Raw genomic sequence first — 15,581 nt, 5'->3', positions numbered from 1 at the left:
CTTTCTGTTTTTGTGTGATACATTTGATATTAGAAACACTACACGAGCCCAAAGAGCTTCATCCAATTAGTATGAAAAAAAAAAAAGGAACTCATTAATCTTAGTGAGTTTGAGTTTTGGAATAGGCTCAATAAACATATAGTCCAGTGTTTCCAGAACTTTTTTCTTAGTGGAACATGTGGCAAATTTGGAGAATTTAAGGGAACATTTTTTTTTAGGTTGAATTTTAGCTCTTTATAAATAAAAATAATTAAATCAAATTCTAAATGTTTTTTTCAAGTATAAAACTTTTAAAATTTATATTAACGGTTTAATGAGTCTCATGGCACTGTGTCCTTGGAGAGCATAACTTCTTAATATCATGCTACTGGTAAGCTGAATTCTAATATCTAGTGTGGTGTCAAGCTAGTTTCTATAATTTGAATTTGTTGCAACTTAAGAAAATCCTGCTTAGCACAAAAAGGTTACAGGAACCTAAATTCAAATATTGTGATACTCTTCAGAAAAACTGATCTTCTATTGTAGATCAGTTCAAAACCTTTTTTCTGCACTTACTTAGAGATTACTTCATGTGTAGGCTTACTAGTTAATTATTCCAGTAGTTTGTGGTCACAAGAATGAGGTACATGTTCAGTTAGCTCCCCTGACATTAGATTTGAACATTTATTTCTACAAAAAACAACAACATTGCTAACACTATGAGAAGTTGACATTTAGTTCTATCCTCTGCTGTTTCTATTTTTCTTTTGTCTGCAATTCAAAATGAAGTCTGATCACTTTGTTAACAGTACTAATGGTAATGAAAGTCATCACCTGTCCCTTCACTTTCATCGCAGGGCTGCTGCCACAGTTCAAGTAACCAAATCCTTCCACTTGTCCTGGTCAGCAGCTATTCTTAGCAGGATATCAAGAGAGAGGCCAGTCCATTCTTTTGTTATCCAGCCAGCCTTTCTTAGTGCTCCCTCCACTGTACCTTGAAGAATGACTTTTGACATTGAGATCAGCTCAGCTTTCATCTCTTCACAGCATTGAGTTCTTCCTTTTTGCCTTCCAGAGTTTTGACTTGTAATAGTACAAACTCATTTGTCTTCTTTTCCTGGTATCTGATACCTAGCAATTTTTTGTAGCAATAACTCTCTAAGTCTTGAATTGTTCTTTCACCCTCAGCGTTCAGTGTCTTAACTTTCAGAAAAAGGTTGTTTCTGCTCTATGGTCATTCAATTCATTAAAGAATTTGCTCTACCAGATGGAGCTGACTTACATAGGATACTAACATTAAAAAGACAAAAACATCTAGGTGATTGAGAATAGAATAACTTTATTGAAACAACGACACAAGACTGAGTTGACAATCAAGTTGTGTAAGTAGAATCAGGAATAGAAAATGAGGAAATTGTTCTATCTAAAACAATTTAGTTTCACTGTTCTGAGGTCATAATGAACAAATACAAACATTCAAAACAATTATGAATACAATTGTAAGATTTGCTAGCTGTAATTTGATGATTTTGTCAATGTTGAGCCTTTAGCATTGATTTCTTTCAGGCAAGAAGCTAATATTTCAAATTGCCCATTTTGCAGGACAAACTCAGGAATGAAATGGCCATAAACTCTTTTTAGTTTTACTATTGATGTCTCTATCACTATATACATGTTACTGACCATGACTTAGGATCCTAATACCTTATATTTAGAAAGACCATTTCAACACTGAAAGAAAATTTTAAAATCTGGTCAGTAATATTTAATATTATTTATAAATGATTATCACACAGAATACTATTTCCTGCCAATGAACATTCAAGATCAAAACATTTTAATGAGAACACACATCAAAATAATCACAGTCAATAGTTACATGCACAAATAAATACTTCAACAGAATTATGTGAATTATGCATGCATCAAGTTCCTATCCACAAATATTGCACAAGAGAATTATTGCACAGATGGGTTGTTTATATTTGTTCATTAACGTCATATTGATTTGTTGTAACAATTCATACAAATATTTGTTCATTTTGACTAATGGGCCATTTTGTTTTTTGCTTAAATGATGGCATGCTTAAAAATGAGTGCTAGCAATTCTTGGTAAAACTTGGACGTCTCTATTGTATAAAGTAATAATGAGTGGAACAAAAAAATACAGCATTTCAACTAGTTCAAAATAATGAAACCATTTCAACAGAAAATACAATCAATGAACTAAGTAGTATTGCATACATTTGGTGGATATAAACATAACAGTGTGTATTCAAATAGAGTCTAGTCTTGAAGGTTGTAACTTTGGCTGTTCATAATCATGTTACTTTGTTCACAATGGTCTAGAAAGCATGTTTATATACAATCCAACTCCACTGCAATACACAATCAAGTTATTCCCTAAGATACATCCTCTAGCCCTCAATTTAGTATACCGATACTATAACCCAAGAGTAGACAGGAACAGACTTCTGAAGTTTGTACCCAATGTGTCAACTGTAATAGAGTCTACTAACCTAACCACCAACATTCAAATACAAAATCACAATTTTAAAACATTTTATATACAATGAAATTTTTTTGGCCAATATGAACTCAATGTTTTTACTTAAAAAAACAACATGAACTGAATGTTTTTACTAAAGAAAACAACAAGAACCAATTAGTTTCAATTGAAAATAAAATCAAAGAAGATCACAGGAGGAAAGGGCTCACAATGATTCACTTGCAGACAAGACAAAAGATCACAAATAGTCAATGTATTTATAAATTCTTCATTTAAGAAAGATCTTGAATAGTTCACAACCATTTCTTCAATTACCTACTGACCCATACAGAGAAAGACCAACCAGCAGTTAACTGAAACACTGTCTCTAAACCTTAAAACTGCAGGCTGACAATATGTTTATTTCTAGGTGTTTTTCTATATATATTTTTTCTTTGGGTTCGGTTAAATGCCAGAGAGTGCTCGCAACCCAAGCCTGACATCTGATTCATAAAATATAGGCAGACATCTTTGGAGGTAAACTAAACCTACATAAACCATTAGTTTGTGAAGGAAGTTAATTAATGTAGTTAATTTAGCTGTCATTAATATATGGAGAGAAAGTGTAGAAAACTGGCTTCTAAAGATTAAGTTTAGTCCAGAGATGAATATCTCATAACCATTTGTTTATTTGGTGGCTGATAGTACTGCTGGCTGTGGAGCAAAGTCAAACATTCTGCCGAGTCTGATGAAACACTGAGATAGCTGATCTCGCAGAGCAGGGTCAGGGGCATGAAGAATCAGGTTACTGACAAAGGTGAAGATTAGTGGAAGCAGACTAGAGAAACCCTGATCAGGGAGGCTTAAGGTCATTTGAAGTATAGCTGTGAGTGTATCTGACCATGCCTGGACATGAGCTTCACTGTCCTAAACAAAAGAAAGAAAATATTTCAGATAACAATGTTAAAGCAGGTTTCATTGAAAGATAATTTTGTTTTATAATGTGTTTTTAAGAAGTCAAATAGAAGATTTTTCCACAGACAAAAGCTATTTTCTAACCTTCAAAATAGAAGATTTCTGCTGTTTGTCAATAACATCATCAACAGGCTCTTTCCTCTGAACTTTGACCTTAGGCTTTTGAAACTTTGGTAGCCTGACATAGTTGGGCATAGCTCTTTGATGTTTGTGTCTCTTGTACTGGGACATTAGATTTTCTATCACTTGGTCAGTGGCGACAGTATACACCTGGAAGAGAAGATACATTTCCTTTTCATCAGCAATAAGACATTCAATACGGCTACATTAGCAATAAGACTACATTAGCAATAAGGCTACATTAGCAACTGGCTTTTTCAGGTCATAACTATTGTTTATTGTGTCCATCCTCAGGTCATGCCCCACAAAAAGTTCAAATGTCCAAAGACATAATGTCCAAATAAAACTGTAATTTTGTTCAGTTAATAATTAGATGACCTTCAAGTAAACAGACAAATTAAAGCATAAATTATCTTTGAAACATATTGGTCTCAAATCCATGATAGATACATCTGATTTAATGAAAAAATTAAAGAAGCTCTGAAAACTAATGGAAAATTTACACAATTTTAAGTGCCAAATACAATTATTAAATGTAGAAATCAATCTAAAACAAACATCAGTCAACCTCAACATGACTAGAAAGAATAAGGTCACTAAAGACAACAATAATGATTGACGAGCATCCATTGAATCCACAGTAACATATTCAAGTTAGCCCTAGTAGAGTTGAAATGAAGATAACAGCATAACTAACATCAGCCATGAAAGATTAAATTATTAAATAAATAACTTAGCGTCACATTCTCAGCATCAAGAGACAAAGAAAAAAAGATCAAATGGCGAAAAAGAAAAATACAGTAGAAAGAAAAGCTTAAAAAATCCAAGAAAGTAACAATGTTTACCTAGACAGTATATTCATAATCCATGCACTATTGAATGTGTATCAACCCAAGACATTAGTAAACTCATAATCCAGGCACTATTGAATGTGGATCTACCCAAGAAATTAGTAAACTCATAATCCAAGCAATATTGAAAGTGATCTAATCAAGCCATTAGTACACTCATAATCCAGGCATTATTAAATGTGGATCTACCCAAGACATTAGTAAGCTCGTAAATCAGGCACTACTGATTGTGGATCTATCACCTTGCTCTGTAGTTCCTCTCTCAGCTCTCTTTTGCTCTTCTGGCGACCTCCATATTCCTCCTCCTCCTTGGATGTCACAGAAGTGGCTGAACTTTGTTTAGTGCCTTCTTCTCCATCAGAGTCTGTCCCAGCTTCTGACTCACTTTGACCTAAACCACAAGTAAATACTCAATTATTTTATTAAACAAAACATTAAAAAAAAAAAAAAACAGGATGAACTTTAAAAGTAATAACTATGCAGTTGTAAATTACTCTGTTGGCTTGTTACAGCAACTGAGCTGAGTCCTTCAGTTTCAGAGATTGGTTCTCTATCTAAAGACCTTGATTTGTGCGAACTCTGGCGCTCTGAAGACTTGATCTCTTGTAAAGCTGCCACCTGGGCCTGTGCAGCAATTTGAGAAATGTTGTCATGCTTAGCAGTCAGAAAAAATATTGGCTTCTCTGACATTTTGTCCAAGATGGATCCTTTCCCAGCATCCTGAAGCACATCTGTGTAGCTCTGACACAGCTCCTCAAACATGATCTGCAGCATCTGTAGAAACAACTTGCTATCAGTACAGGGTCTAGCCAATGATGTGCTGGCAGCATGATGTAGGTCAGACAACGAGGGCAGTACGCCAGGTGTTTCTGGAGTTTCGCTGGAAGGTGTAATTGCAGCTCTGAAAAATACATTGAAATATTCAAAGATTGCCAAATAAAAAAGGAGGCTTGTCAAACTTCTGTATTCAACAGAATCCATCTGGTTCAAATTGTGTCAAGTATGCATGGACATGAATAATTAGAAAGCATTGTAGTTATATTTTCTTAGAATGATTAACAGCCTGAGTGTGACATATCCAATGAAACTTTGTAAAGTTAGAATCAAATATTTAGTTTTCCAGGCATTGTAAAATAACACACTTTAATATAATAAGAAAAAAAAACAATAATAAAAGAGGATGAAAAATGTAAAAAGAATAAAAAATACTTTAAAAAACAAAAAACAAAGCTTATATGAAGTGTAATTGTATCAATATGGATCAGTCATGTGACTAAATTTGTAATAGGTCTAGACCAACAACAATAAATCTGTGTGATTAGAAATATTTTGACCAATTGTTTTTGTTTAGCACTTTTTAATGCTTTTAGCTTTCTCAATACACTATGATCCAATCACTTGTCTGGATCAGTTGGGAAAATGGGAAGGGGGGGGGGGGGGAGAGAGAAAGAAAAGGATATCTGGGTGAATTTTACAGTAATTTTACGGGAACGACATGAATTCGAACTCATGGTTTGCACCTCTTCAAGCTGACATACTAACCACTATGCTAGTGAGATGCTTATGACTTTAGAAGATTGTATAGTTATGTATTGTTTGTTTCAAACTTACTTTAAAGCGGCAACCTATAAAGGGGACTAATTCAGCTTTTATTACTACTTCAGTCAAGTAAAATTTCTTTCCTTTGTTCAAGATACCAAACAAAATAATTAATTTCTAATAGTTAATTAAGTAATTTGATAATTTTTTTTTATTGATTCTTGTGTTGTAAGGTAAAAGAAATAATTGAGCAAAATTTTAGCTTGATCTGAGAGAGCCTGTTTCATAATAAATAATTACTTGATGTAACGCTAAAACTATAATTCAAATTGACTGTAGTGAAAAAAAACAATATATTTGTTATTTTAAATCTCCTCAAAATGTACATAAATTAAGCTTACTTGGTTGCTGTAATGCTGACATCCTCTAAGTGAGCACAGATTTCTATCAGAGCATGAGCATGAAACAGAATGGCAGACGCTGCCTGTCTGTACAAATTGGCAGCCACATCAAGACAGGCTACTTTCTGGAGTAGAAACTTAAGTCCTGGCCTGGCATCAAAGTCTCTAGCCACTTTGTAGACATCCTGTAGTCCAGATAGAATCTGATGGACATTTCTAGTAGACATATAACTTAATTGCCCTGCAATATACATAAGATAACAGTTTAACATATTTTAACTACATTAACAAAACTACCTTCCAAACATAATAGGAATAAAAAACAACAACTATTAGACACAATTTCTATTATTGTAAAGACTTTTTAAATTGTTTTATTTGTAATTTTTATTGTGATGTAAAAAAAAACAACACATTTATTTTTTTTGTTTGTTTTATCCTGACAAAAGAAAGAAAATGATTAAATGCTATGCACATTTATGTCAAGTTGGACTAATTTATTGATTATCCTGTCTAGTCTAGACAACCCTTTCCTTTTATAAGAAAAATGGGGCAGCTTCGGTCATTGTCTACATAGGAAAGCTTTTTCTTTGTTCTTTTTTCCACCTGCGTTATCTTTCAAAAACTGGAGCAGCACAAGATTTTCACAGTACTTAAGACTGGTCTCTAAAATTCTAACTTTAGTGAATGCCTATAATTAAGTGTTTGCAAAAAACTGATGAATATTAATTTACTACCTGGCAATCCTTGAGGTCCTTGACCTTCAGTTCCAGCAGACCTTTCTAACAGAATGCTGCCAACTGTTTGAAGTAACAATTGATTGGACAATAACCCAATCACAACATGTCGAAATGGGACTCTGAAATGTAAACAAAAAATGTATATCCCAAATTTTGTTATTTTTCTATGAGTAAACTATAATTGTTAAACTGTATGTGTTTTGTATATTTCCGAAAATAAGCACAAAATGGTATAGTGTTCCAGTTAAAATTAAAATGTGTTGTGTTCAAATCAACAAGACATATCCCACCTTGTTGAAATGTGATCTGGGTTCAAGCTATCCTTGTGGTTAGGTGGATACAGTAGAAACACAAAGGATTTATCTTGGTCAGTGTCATACTGGACATTGGGCATCGTGGAAATCTGACTGTCCAGTAGAAACACCTGAGGAGGACAAAAGTCAAATGAGTAAAAGAAACATTCTTTTTTTTTAATGTGCATTTGGTGTAATCAAATCTTTTTAATCAATGACTACTTTGTTCAGAAAAGCCTTGATGTGAAATGTCAGGTACTTGGTATGCTCAATAAGTATTATGTCAAGGGCTGTACTTGGTATGCTCAATGTGCATTATGTCAAGTGCCCTACTTGGTATGCTCAATGTGCATTATGTCAAGTGCCCTACTTGGTATGCTCAATGTGCATTATGTCAAGTGCCCTACCTGTTTGGCCATCTGCCTAAGACGGAGACAATCAACAACAGTGCAATCTTTCCTTGTGGCCACTTTGACTTGGCCAATGTCTCCATAGAAGTTGTCTGAGTTGGGCTGGAAGAGGGCCATTAGTAGCTGAAGATTGTAAGTGGTCACTCCCAAGGCCTGTCTCAGGGCCACTGAGCTGATCTGCCATAGTGGCTCAGACATGTGATGACCAGCACTCAGTATAATATGTCTATGTGACATAGAAAGAAACATTCAGTAATTTGGCACTCATTGTAAACTTTTTAAAAAATTCAGGACCTAGAGTTTTACAACTATTTCTACTTTAATGTTTCTTAAGCATTTTCATTTATTTGTGTCTGCTGTGAGAAAGAAAAAACAAGAATAACCAAAAACAAAAAGTATCAGTCTAATTGATTTAAACAATCCTAAAATTTTAAAAATATTTATTAGTAGGATTTAAAAAAAAGACTAAACCAAGATATATAGCATTCCATTAGAGGTATTGTGTGTCTAACCTAATACAGGAACAACCAAGTCTGGAGATATTTTCCACTGGTTGGGCCACACATTCTTTGAAGACATCAAATGTTTGTTTCAGCATCAGCTGAAGGGATTGTTCTACCAGCTTCTCACCTAAAGTCAATAGTCTCATTAAATACCAATGAAGTGGTTTTCTTTTCATTTCAATGATAAATGATTCAAGTACTACAAGGCTGGTTTTTTTTTACAAATGAAACAACTCCAAAGAAAAGTAGTTAACAATTGAGATAAAAAAAAACATGAAATAATAAGTATACAATTATGTCATTGTATTGTGTCAAAATGTGTTGACTAGACTAATCCCACTCTGAACAAAGATTCAATAATACATTACATTCCTTTCCCACTATTCTGTTGGAAAATTTAAAGATATATATATGTTGTTTTTTTCCAACCTGAGAAAGTCTTTAAAAACTCAACAGTCAGATCAGCCACTTGACCACAGCATTGCTTGAAGCTGACAATGGCAGTGTTCCAGTAGCCATAGCAACGTGCTCCACGTCTCAACCAGGACTGCAGCATAGGTAGCAGCAGGTGATTGACACAGTGTAAAGAAAACTCAGGGCCTGCAGATACAAGCAAAGACAATTACAAAACTGTTTTCATATCCTCACTTGTATCCATTAGTACCATCAATGGAACAAATCAGGGAGAAAAATGGATGTGTTGAATTTATTTTATTAAATAGGGCACTAAGTCTATTAGCACTGTTTCAAAAAGTTACACAAACAAATGTTACCCCAACAATGAGTTTCAATTCTAAACACTCTTTAGCAGTTGTATTTCATCCTTAGCTCAATGTTTAGCACACACAGACAGACTACACATAACATAACTGGTATTTTAGAGACAACTCTAAGCAAATCAATCAATGTGTCAAGTGCATGAGCATCTATAGACAGACTACACATTACACACCTGGTACTTTAGAGGCAGCTCTAAGCAAATCAATCAATGTGTTCAGTGCATGAGCTTGGCCGGCCTTGGGACACCGATTGACAGACGAGACCAGACCATCCAGGAGCAGGAACCAAACATGTAGTACACCAGACTTGTTATCCATCTCTTCAAGTGACCCAAAGCAAGACAATTGAGTTGAAGCTTGATCACACTCTTCATTAGGTGAATTAGCTTTAGAGTTCTGATTTGGAACATCTAATACGGAAAGTTTATTTGGTCTGGTAATATCAGGCTTTAAGCTGTCAGACTCAACACTACACTCTTTCTCTGTGGATGTTTGTATTAAAGATAAGTTATCTACTTGGCTGCTCTCCAAAGGTCTATCAGCATCTGCATCCTCTCCTTCTGAAAGTGACCTTTCTTGAGTCTCATTCTGGGACTTTGCTTCAACTTCTGTTGATTGAATCACATCTTCTGACAGAGTTTCTTTTGTCTCAGTGATGACATCAGAATCTATTTGTTCTTTAACTAGTTGATTTTCTTCAGCTTCTGAAACTGTTGCTTTATCCAACTGGAACTCTTCCATAAAAAGTTTAAAATCTATAGAAGGAATATCTGGATCGACCAATCTTGAGGCAGAATCAGCTTGTATTCTACAATAAGTTAAAAAAAGATAGTTAGAAAAGAAATTGAATTAATAAATTAGTTAACTCAGGGAATGTAAAAAAAAATTTGAAGGAAAACTTAAGTTTGTTATGAAATGAAGTAATATTCATGCATCCAAATATTCTAAAAGAATTTTACATGGTTAAGGTAATTCCGCTGCGACCGACACAATTTAAATTTCTGACACAGATGAGCATTCAAATGACTGAGCATGACGTAAGTTGTTTGTTTTTTGTCTGCATTTGTTCATGATAGTTTTTCCTTGGCTGACATAGAAGAGAGCACCTGGTTGCATGCGGCCTTGGCACGAGACAGCTGGAGGTCACTCACGAAGGCCGCGGGATACACATTTGAGACCAAAAGAAAATCTGCTGCCGAGGACAAACGCAGACGGCGAAAAGAAAATCTAAATCGACCACCTGTGGACAATGGTTATGCTTGCCCTAGTGTGGCAAAATATGTAGGTCACAGCTGGGTCTGCTCAGCCATGGGAAACACTGCATTCCTCACTAATATTCGGACTCGAAGACTAGCCTTATTATTATTATTCATTGAGTCTCAAAGTTATGTAGACAATTTTTATGAGAATTCTGTAGCTGTTCCTTTATGGAGTTAGGTTTATGCCAAATGTTCTTGACTTTGCCAATAAGAGTAGGCTAATGTGACAGAGCTGCTTTCTAAAAATCACTTCTTGGAAACACCTCTGTTGTGACTATCTCTTTTACAATCACTGAAAAAATTACCCTTGGACATGTAGTCATGCCCCCCCCCCCCCCCCGAGCTGTCAAACAGAAAGCTTTGCTTCTTAACTATTAACATTTACATTCACCAGAACTTCAAGTTTGTTGAATTCACTCTAGTAATTTTAGATGCATCCTAAATAACATCCAGGTCTCAGAGCCATACAGAAATGTTGTGACAAATACTACAGTGCAAACTTGGATATAATTTATTTTGAAAAAGTCTTATTAGATGATGGTGAAAAGCACTTTAATTAACTGTTCATATATTTCTTTTGACAGTCATATTGTGTTAAGGCATTTGATACCATACTGCCCAGCCTAGTACAAAAAGAACAACCAAATATATCCTATTGTTCTATTCAGATGACTAAATATTCCAAAAGATGCTAACTTGTATGTCCTATACAATGAGAAGCTTTGGGTCAATGTGAAATACTCAGCATAGAGAGCTCTATAAAAATCATCTCTTAGTTTTAGTATGAGATACCATTGGTTAAAGGTGGTTAAAGGTTGAAAATACTGCTATCTAGACAGAATGATAATAAAATATCTCCATGCAAGCAGTGTTTTTGTGCATAATGTCTTGTGGTAATAATTATTAGGACTGTTGAATTATTTATCTGCTTTATGAAAACTATTTTAATCAACTAGATCCAGAGACCAATGTATTCATGGACAAAAAAATCTTTAAAGAATTTTTTTTTTAACCTGTGAGCTCCTTTAAACACTGGACAAGCTGGCATCTTCCACATAAATGCTAAAATCTGGCAGACTCTAGTTAAGTACTTCAAGGCTGGCACACAAAGGTTTTCAAGCTCTCCCTCTGCTGAGCCATATTCCTCCTCACTGCCAGACTCAGATCTGTCATCACTTGAGTCTCCATCATAGGTTGCTGAAAGAGTAATAAATAGGATCAAACTAAAAATCTTTTTAAATAGCAAACATCCAGGGATTTATTTTTAACTCTGGTCAAGTTCTGAGATATGAGAAATGTCTGACTTTACTTTAAAGTTTCTTTTGTAATTACCATATTCTAAACCATGCCTTAATTTTTGAAGATTTGAAGAATAATTCAGATGCGAGTCTTTGAGGCCTCTCCAAGGAGAAAGAGAGCTAAAAAGAGCATTCTAGCACAATCCAATTCTTCTGTCATCTACATAGTACTTTGTCCTGCTCCGTCTACCTAACTAGTAGCCACAAGATAACTGTTATGTTAGCATCATGGGTTCCGTCTACCTAACTAGTAGCCACAAGATAACTGTTATGTTAGCATCATGGGTTCCGTCTACCTAACTAGTAGCCACAAGATAATTGTTATGTTAGCATCATGGGTTCCGTCTACCTAACTAGTAGCCACAAGATAACTGTTATGTTAGCATCATGGGTGCCGTCTACCTAACTAGTAGCCACAAGATAACTGTTATGTTAGCATCATGAGTGCTGTCTACCTAACTAGTAGCCACAAGATAACTGTTATGTTAGCATCATGGGTTCCGTCTACCTCACTAGTAGCCACAAGATAACTGTTATGTTAGCATCATGGGTTCCGTCTACCTCACTAGTAGCCACAAGATAACTGTTATGTTAGCATCATGGGTTCCGTCTACCTCACTAGTAGCCACAAGATAACTGTTATGTTAGCATCATGGGTTCCGTCTACCTCACTAGTAGCCACAAGATAACTGTTATGTTAGCATCATGGGTTCCGTCTACCTCACTAGTAGCCACAAGATAACTGTTATGTTAGCATCATGGGTGCCGTCTACCTCACTAGTAGCCACAAGATAACTGTTATGTTAGCATCATGGGTTCCGTCTACCTCACTAGTAGCCACAAGATAACTGTTATGTTAGCATCATGGGTGCCGTCTACCTCACTAGTAGCCACAAGATAACTGTTATGTTAGCATCATGGGTTCCGTCTACCTCACTAGTAGCCACAAGATAACTGTTATGTTAGCATCATGGGTGTAATACAAGAAAGTGGAAAAGTGAGTAGAGTGTCAAAATTCAAATGCCAAGATAAAATGTTGGCAAAAAGGAACGTACTGGAAATGCAGCAGTGACATTAAGTGTTAGGAAAACCTGTTGCTTGACACAGAGCAGCCATATTCCAATGTGAGTCAACATGGAAGAGGTTTATTGGACCAAAGTGTGGAAGATTCTGCGACATGGATGTTAAAGCCTTTGACTAATAGATATGAAACAAAAGTCTCATGCTGGTGCTCAAATTTAAGCTGCACCTGAATTTCATGTCCTTCAAAAATGCAAAAAGGATGTGACTTAGCTCTATTTGATAGAATAGGTAAAGAAAATGAGGTTTTGATACTATTTTACACCTCTTTATAGTAGAATTACCAATTGAGATAATACCTGTAGCAAATAAAACTTTGATAGTAATCAATCTTACCACTCATACTTATTTTACTTAAAATTCAGTTAAAGAAGTTGTTTTTAATTAGCTGTATTTTACTATATAATAAACATACTATTCCACTTACCAGGGCCATTAACATACTTGAGTAGACACAGTACACAATCTACCATGGCATTAGAAAACACTGTGATGTTATCCATGCCAAGGTAGATGTCAAATACATCCATCACAGCAGCTACATGGCGTTGGCGAGCCTCATTTACTGACTCGCTTGTAGTGTATTCAATTTTGACACATCTGAGAGCTCCAAACAATGGCCTCCATCCTGACTGTAGATGACGACTGCAAGCCTCAACAAGTTCACATATGCAACAGACGATCTGTTGAGTGAAAGTAGTATTCATAGTAATACTAATGTCTTTGATTCCGAAGATTAAGAAATAGTGCAGTGTATCACATAACTACCCTGCATATTTAATTTAATAATTTTATTTAAAAAAAACGTAAAAAAATAATTGTCCATTTGTATTTGTTTCACTTACAATGCTGTGACATTATTTGTGTATTTTCATTGATAATATTTCTTTTACAATACTAAATTATTAGTTTCCTAATTGTCATTAATTTTTTTTCCCTTACAAAACAGTGATATTAGCTGTATACATTCATTGAATATATTTCTTTTACAATACTGTGATATTAGTTCTTTATTGCCATAAATAATGTTCCCCTAACACTACATTGATATTAGTTAATTCCTTTACAATACTGTGAACGTAATCATTTCTTTTTATGTAATTTAGTTATTTAGCTTCATAAGTTTTTTGGAAGTCATTCCTTTCTTCAAATTAGAACAAGTGAAAGAATTACTGCAGACAAATTATTTTGTTTTTAATATAGTTTTGATTTAGACCTAGAATTTAGGGTGACCAGTAGTGAGTCACATTTGCCTTCAATCCCATTAGGAGATTGATTCCTTGTTTGTGTGTTCTAATTTCTTGTAAAATATGATTAACAAAGCATCTAACTAGTTGACACTGTTACTAGGAGTCCCAAAAAATGGTTTTATGGTATCTTTGGTATCTGATATATTTTTTTCCTTCAGGTCTGACTGACACGTTTTGTCATAGCATTGATTATATTACATTGTCTGCACTATGGGACTCCCGAGTTTTAAATGGTAGAAAAGATTTAATTTGAAAATGTTAGTATAAGTGAACCTAAAGCACTGACCTGGTCTTGTACATCTCCATCGCACAGCTCAAGGCAAAGCATATCTTCAAATGTCTTGCACAAGAACTCATTCACATGAAAGTGAGCTTTCTCTTCTCTTTGACTAACAAGAGAGACAATAAACTCATGAATGGAAGTCACTGCCATCTTAGAGATCACATGGTCTGGATTACTTGTTGCCTAGGATTTCAAGGGATACCAAAGAAAAACAAAATAAAACAAAATGAGCCTTTTAGAAAAAAAAAGTAATATATATCCATTTTTATATTAAAATATATATATAAAAGAAGTATTTTTTATGACTAAAGGATAAATCAATTTATTTTAAAGGACCATAAAGCTAGTGACAAAACCTTAAAGTACTAAACTCTGGATTCAGTCAATGATTATTTGTTAGAAGAGAAATATTTAGTTTTTTCAAAGTGGTACATTCCGCAACAGAAAGAAGTCAGTAAGCTAAACTGTAGAACAAAAACTTTAGAAAGGAAAAAAGGTTAATAAAAACTGTTGCCTTAGAGAAATAACATCTCAAGAATTCTTTTAGTAAACTTTATAAAGTGCTCATAAATGAAAAAGGATTAGTTGAATTAAAACAATTTATTTACTAAATTAAAACAATAAACAAATGGGTTCCTTAATAAAACGACATGTAAAATGAAAGCCACTCATTTTGGTTACCTGAACCAGGTAAGGTGAAACCACTATCCAGACCCTCAAAAGATGCAACAAAGGTCTGGAACCATTTACCAGTCTGACCAATACTTGCTGCAGGCGAAAAAGATGTAGTGCATTAGTTGGAGGGCGACTGTTAACACCTACTGACAGCTTCTCTCCCCCTGCACTTAGTCTGTGTAACTGAACTAGCATGCTCTCTCCAAGTTCAGTAAGGAACTGAAGCAAGGCTTCCAGACACAGTTTGTCTGCAGCCCCTTCAAACAAACTGAAACAAAAAGACATTTGTGAAAGGTGAAATAGCATAAGTTTGTTTTTTTATATTTTCTAAAATTATATTAGCAGAAACTTAACTGTTTACGTTAAACAAAAAAATTTGAATGTTAAAATAACTTTAAAATAAAAAAAAAAATATGACCATGGTTAACTGAGGCTTACAAATTTAACAAAAGAAATCCTTTATTATAAACCGAACATGAGGCCATCATGTTTCAATTTATTAACTACATTAGTATTTCTATAATAAAATGATATAAAATATTGGACAAAGAGAAAGTTACATTATATTTTTCATTAAAACACTGACAAAAACAAGTATCATATTTTGTGTATATACAAACATCAAAATCTTTAAGATTAATTAAAAGCAATTCCTATT

The 15,581-nt window shown here is 34.4% G+C and overlaps 1 protein-coding gene across 3 annotated transcripts in view; it reads right to left on the bottom strand.

The window, feature by feature from the left end:
* Nucleotides 1-1,301: 1,301 nt before the first annotated feature.
* Nucleotides 1,302-15,581, bottom strand: part of LOC106058691 (brefeldin A-inhibited guanine nucleotide-exchange protein 3-like) — a 39,581-nt gene continuing 25,301 nt past the window's right edge. For all 3 annotated transcript variants that reach the window (XM_013216157.2, XM_013216158.2, XM_056032780.1), the window contains 15 exons: nucleotides 14,930-15,191; nucleotides 14,252-14,431; nucleotides 13,143-13,398; nucleotides 11,351-11,534; nucleotides 9,252-9,886; nucleotides 8,729-8,899; nucleotides 8,309-8,426; nucleotides 7,794-8,022; nucleotides 7,384-7,517; nucleotides 7,091-7,212; nucleotides 6,354-6,594; nucleotides 4,908-5,314; nucleotides 4,656-4,804; nucleotides 3,527-3,712; nucleotides 1,302-3,394 (listed from right to left, as the gene is read on the bottom strand). In XM_013216157.2, coding sequence (XP_013071611.2) covers nucleotides 3,155-3,394; nucleotides 3,527-3,712; nucleotides 4,656-4,804; nucleotides 4,908-5,314; nucleotides 6,354-6,594; nucleotides 7,091-7,212; nucleotides 7,384-7,517; nucleotides 7,794-8,022; nucleotides 8,309-8,426; nucleotides 8,729-8,899; nucleotides 9,252-9,886; nucleotides 11,351-11,534; nucleotides 13,143-13,398; nucleotides 14,252-14,431; nucleotides 14,930-15,191 — 3,514 coding nt within the window. In that variant the 3' untranslated portion in view covers nucleotides 1,302-3,154. The remainder of the gene's footprint in view (nucleotides 3,395-3,526; nucleotides 3,713-4,655; nucleotides 4,805-4,907; nucleotides 5,315-6,353; nucleotides 6,595-7,090; nucleotides 7,213-7,383; nucleotides 7,518-7,793; nucleotides 8,023-8,308; nucleotides 8,427-8,728; nucleotides 8,900-9,251; nucleotides 9,887-11,350; nucleotides 11,535-13,142; nucleotides 13,399-14,251; nucleotides 14,432-14,929; nucleotides 15,192-15,581) is intronic.

This window comes from Biomphalaria glabrata, chromosome 6 (assembly GCF_947242115.1).
Source record: "Biomphalaria glabrata chromosome 6, xgBioGlab47.1, whole genome shotgun sequence".
In the NCBI taxonomy this organism is placed as follows: Eukaryota; Metazoa; Mollusca; class Gastropoda; family Planorbidae; genus Biomphalaria; species Biomphalaria glabrata.
This window is presented reverse-complemented; position numbering and strand designations above follow the sequence as displayed.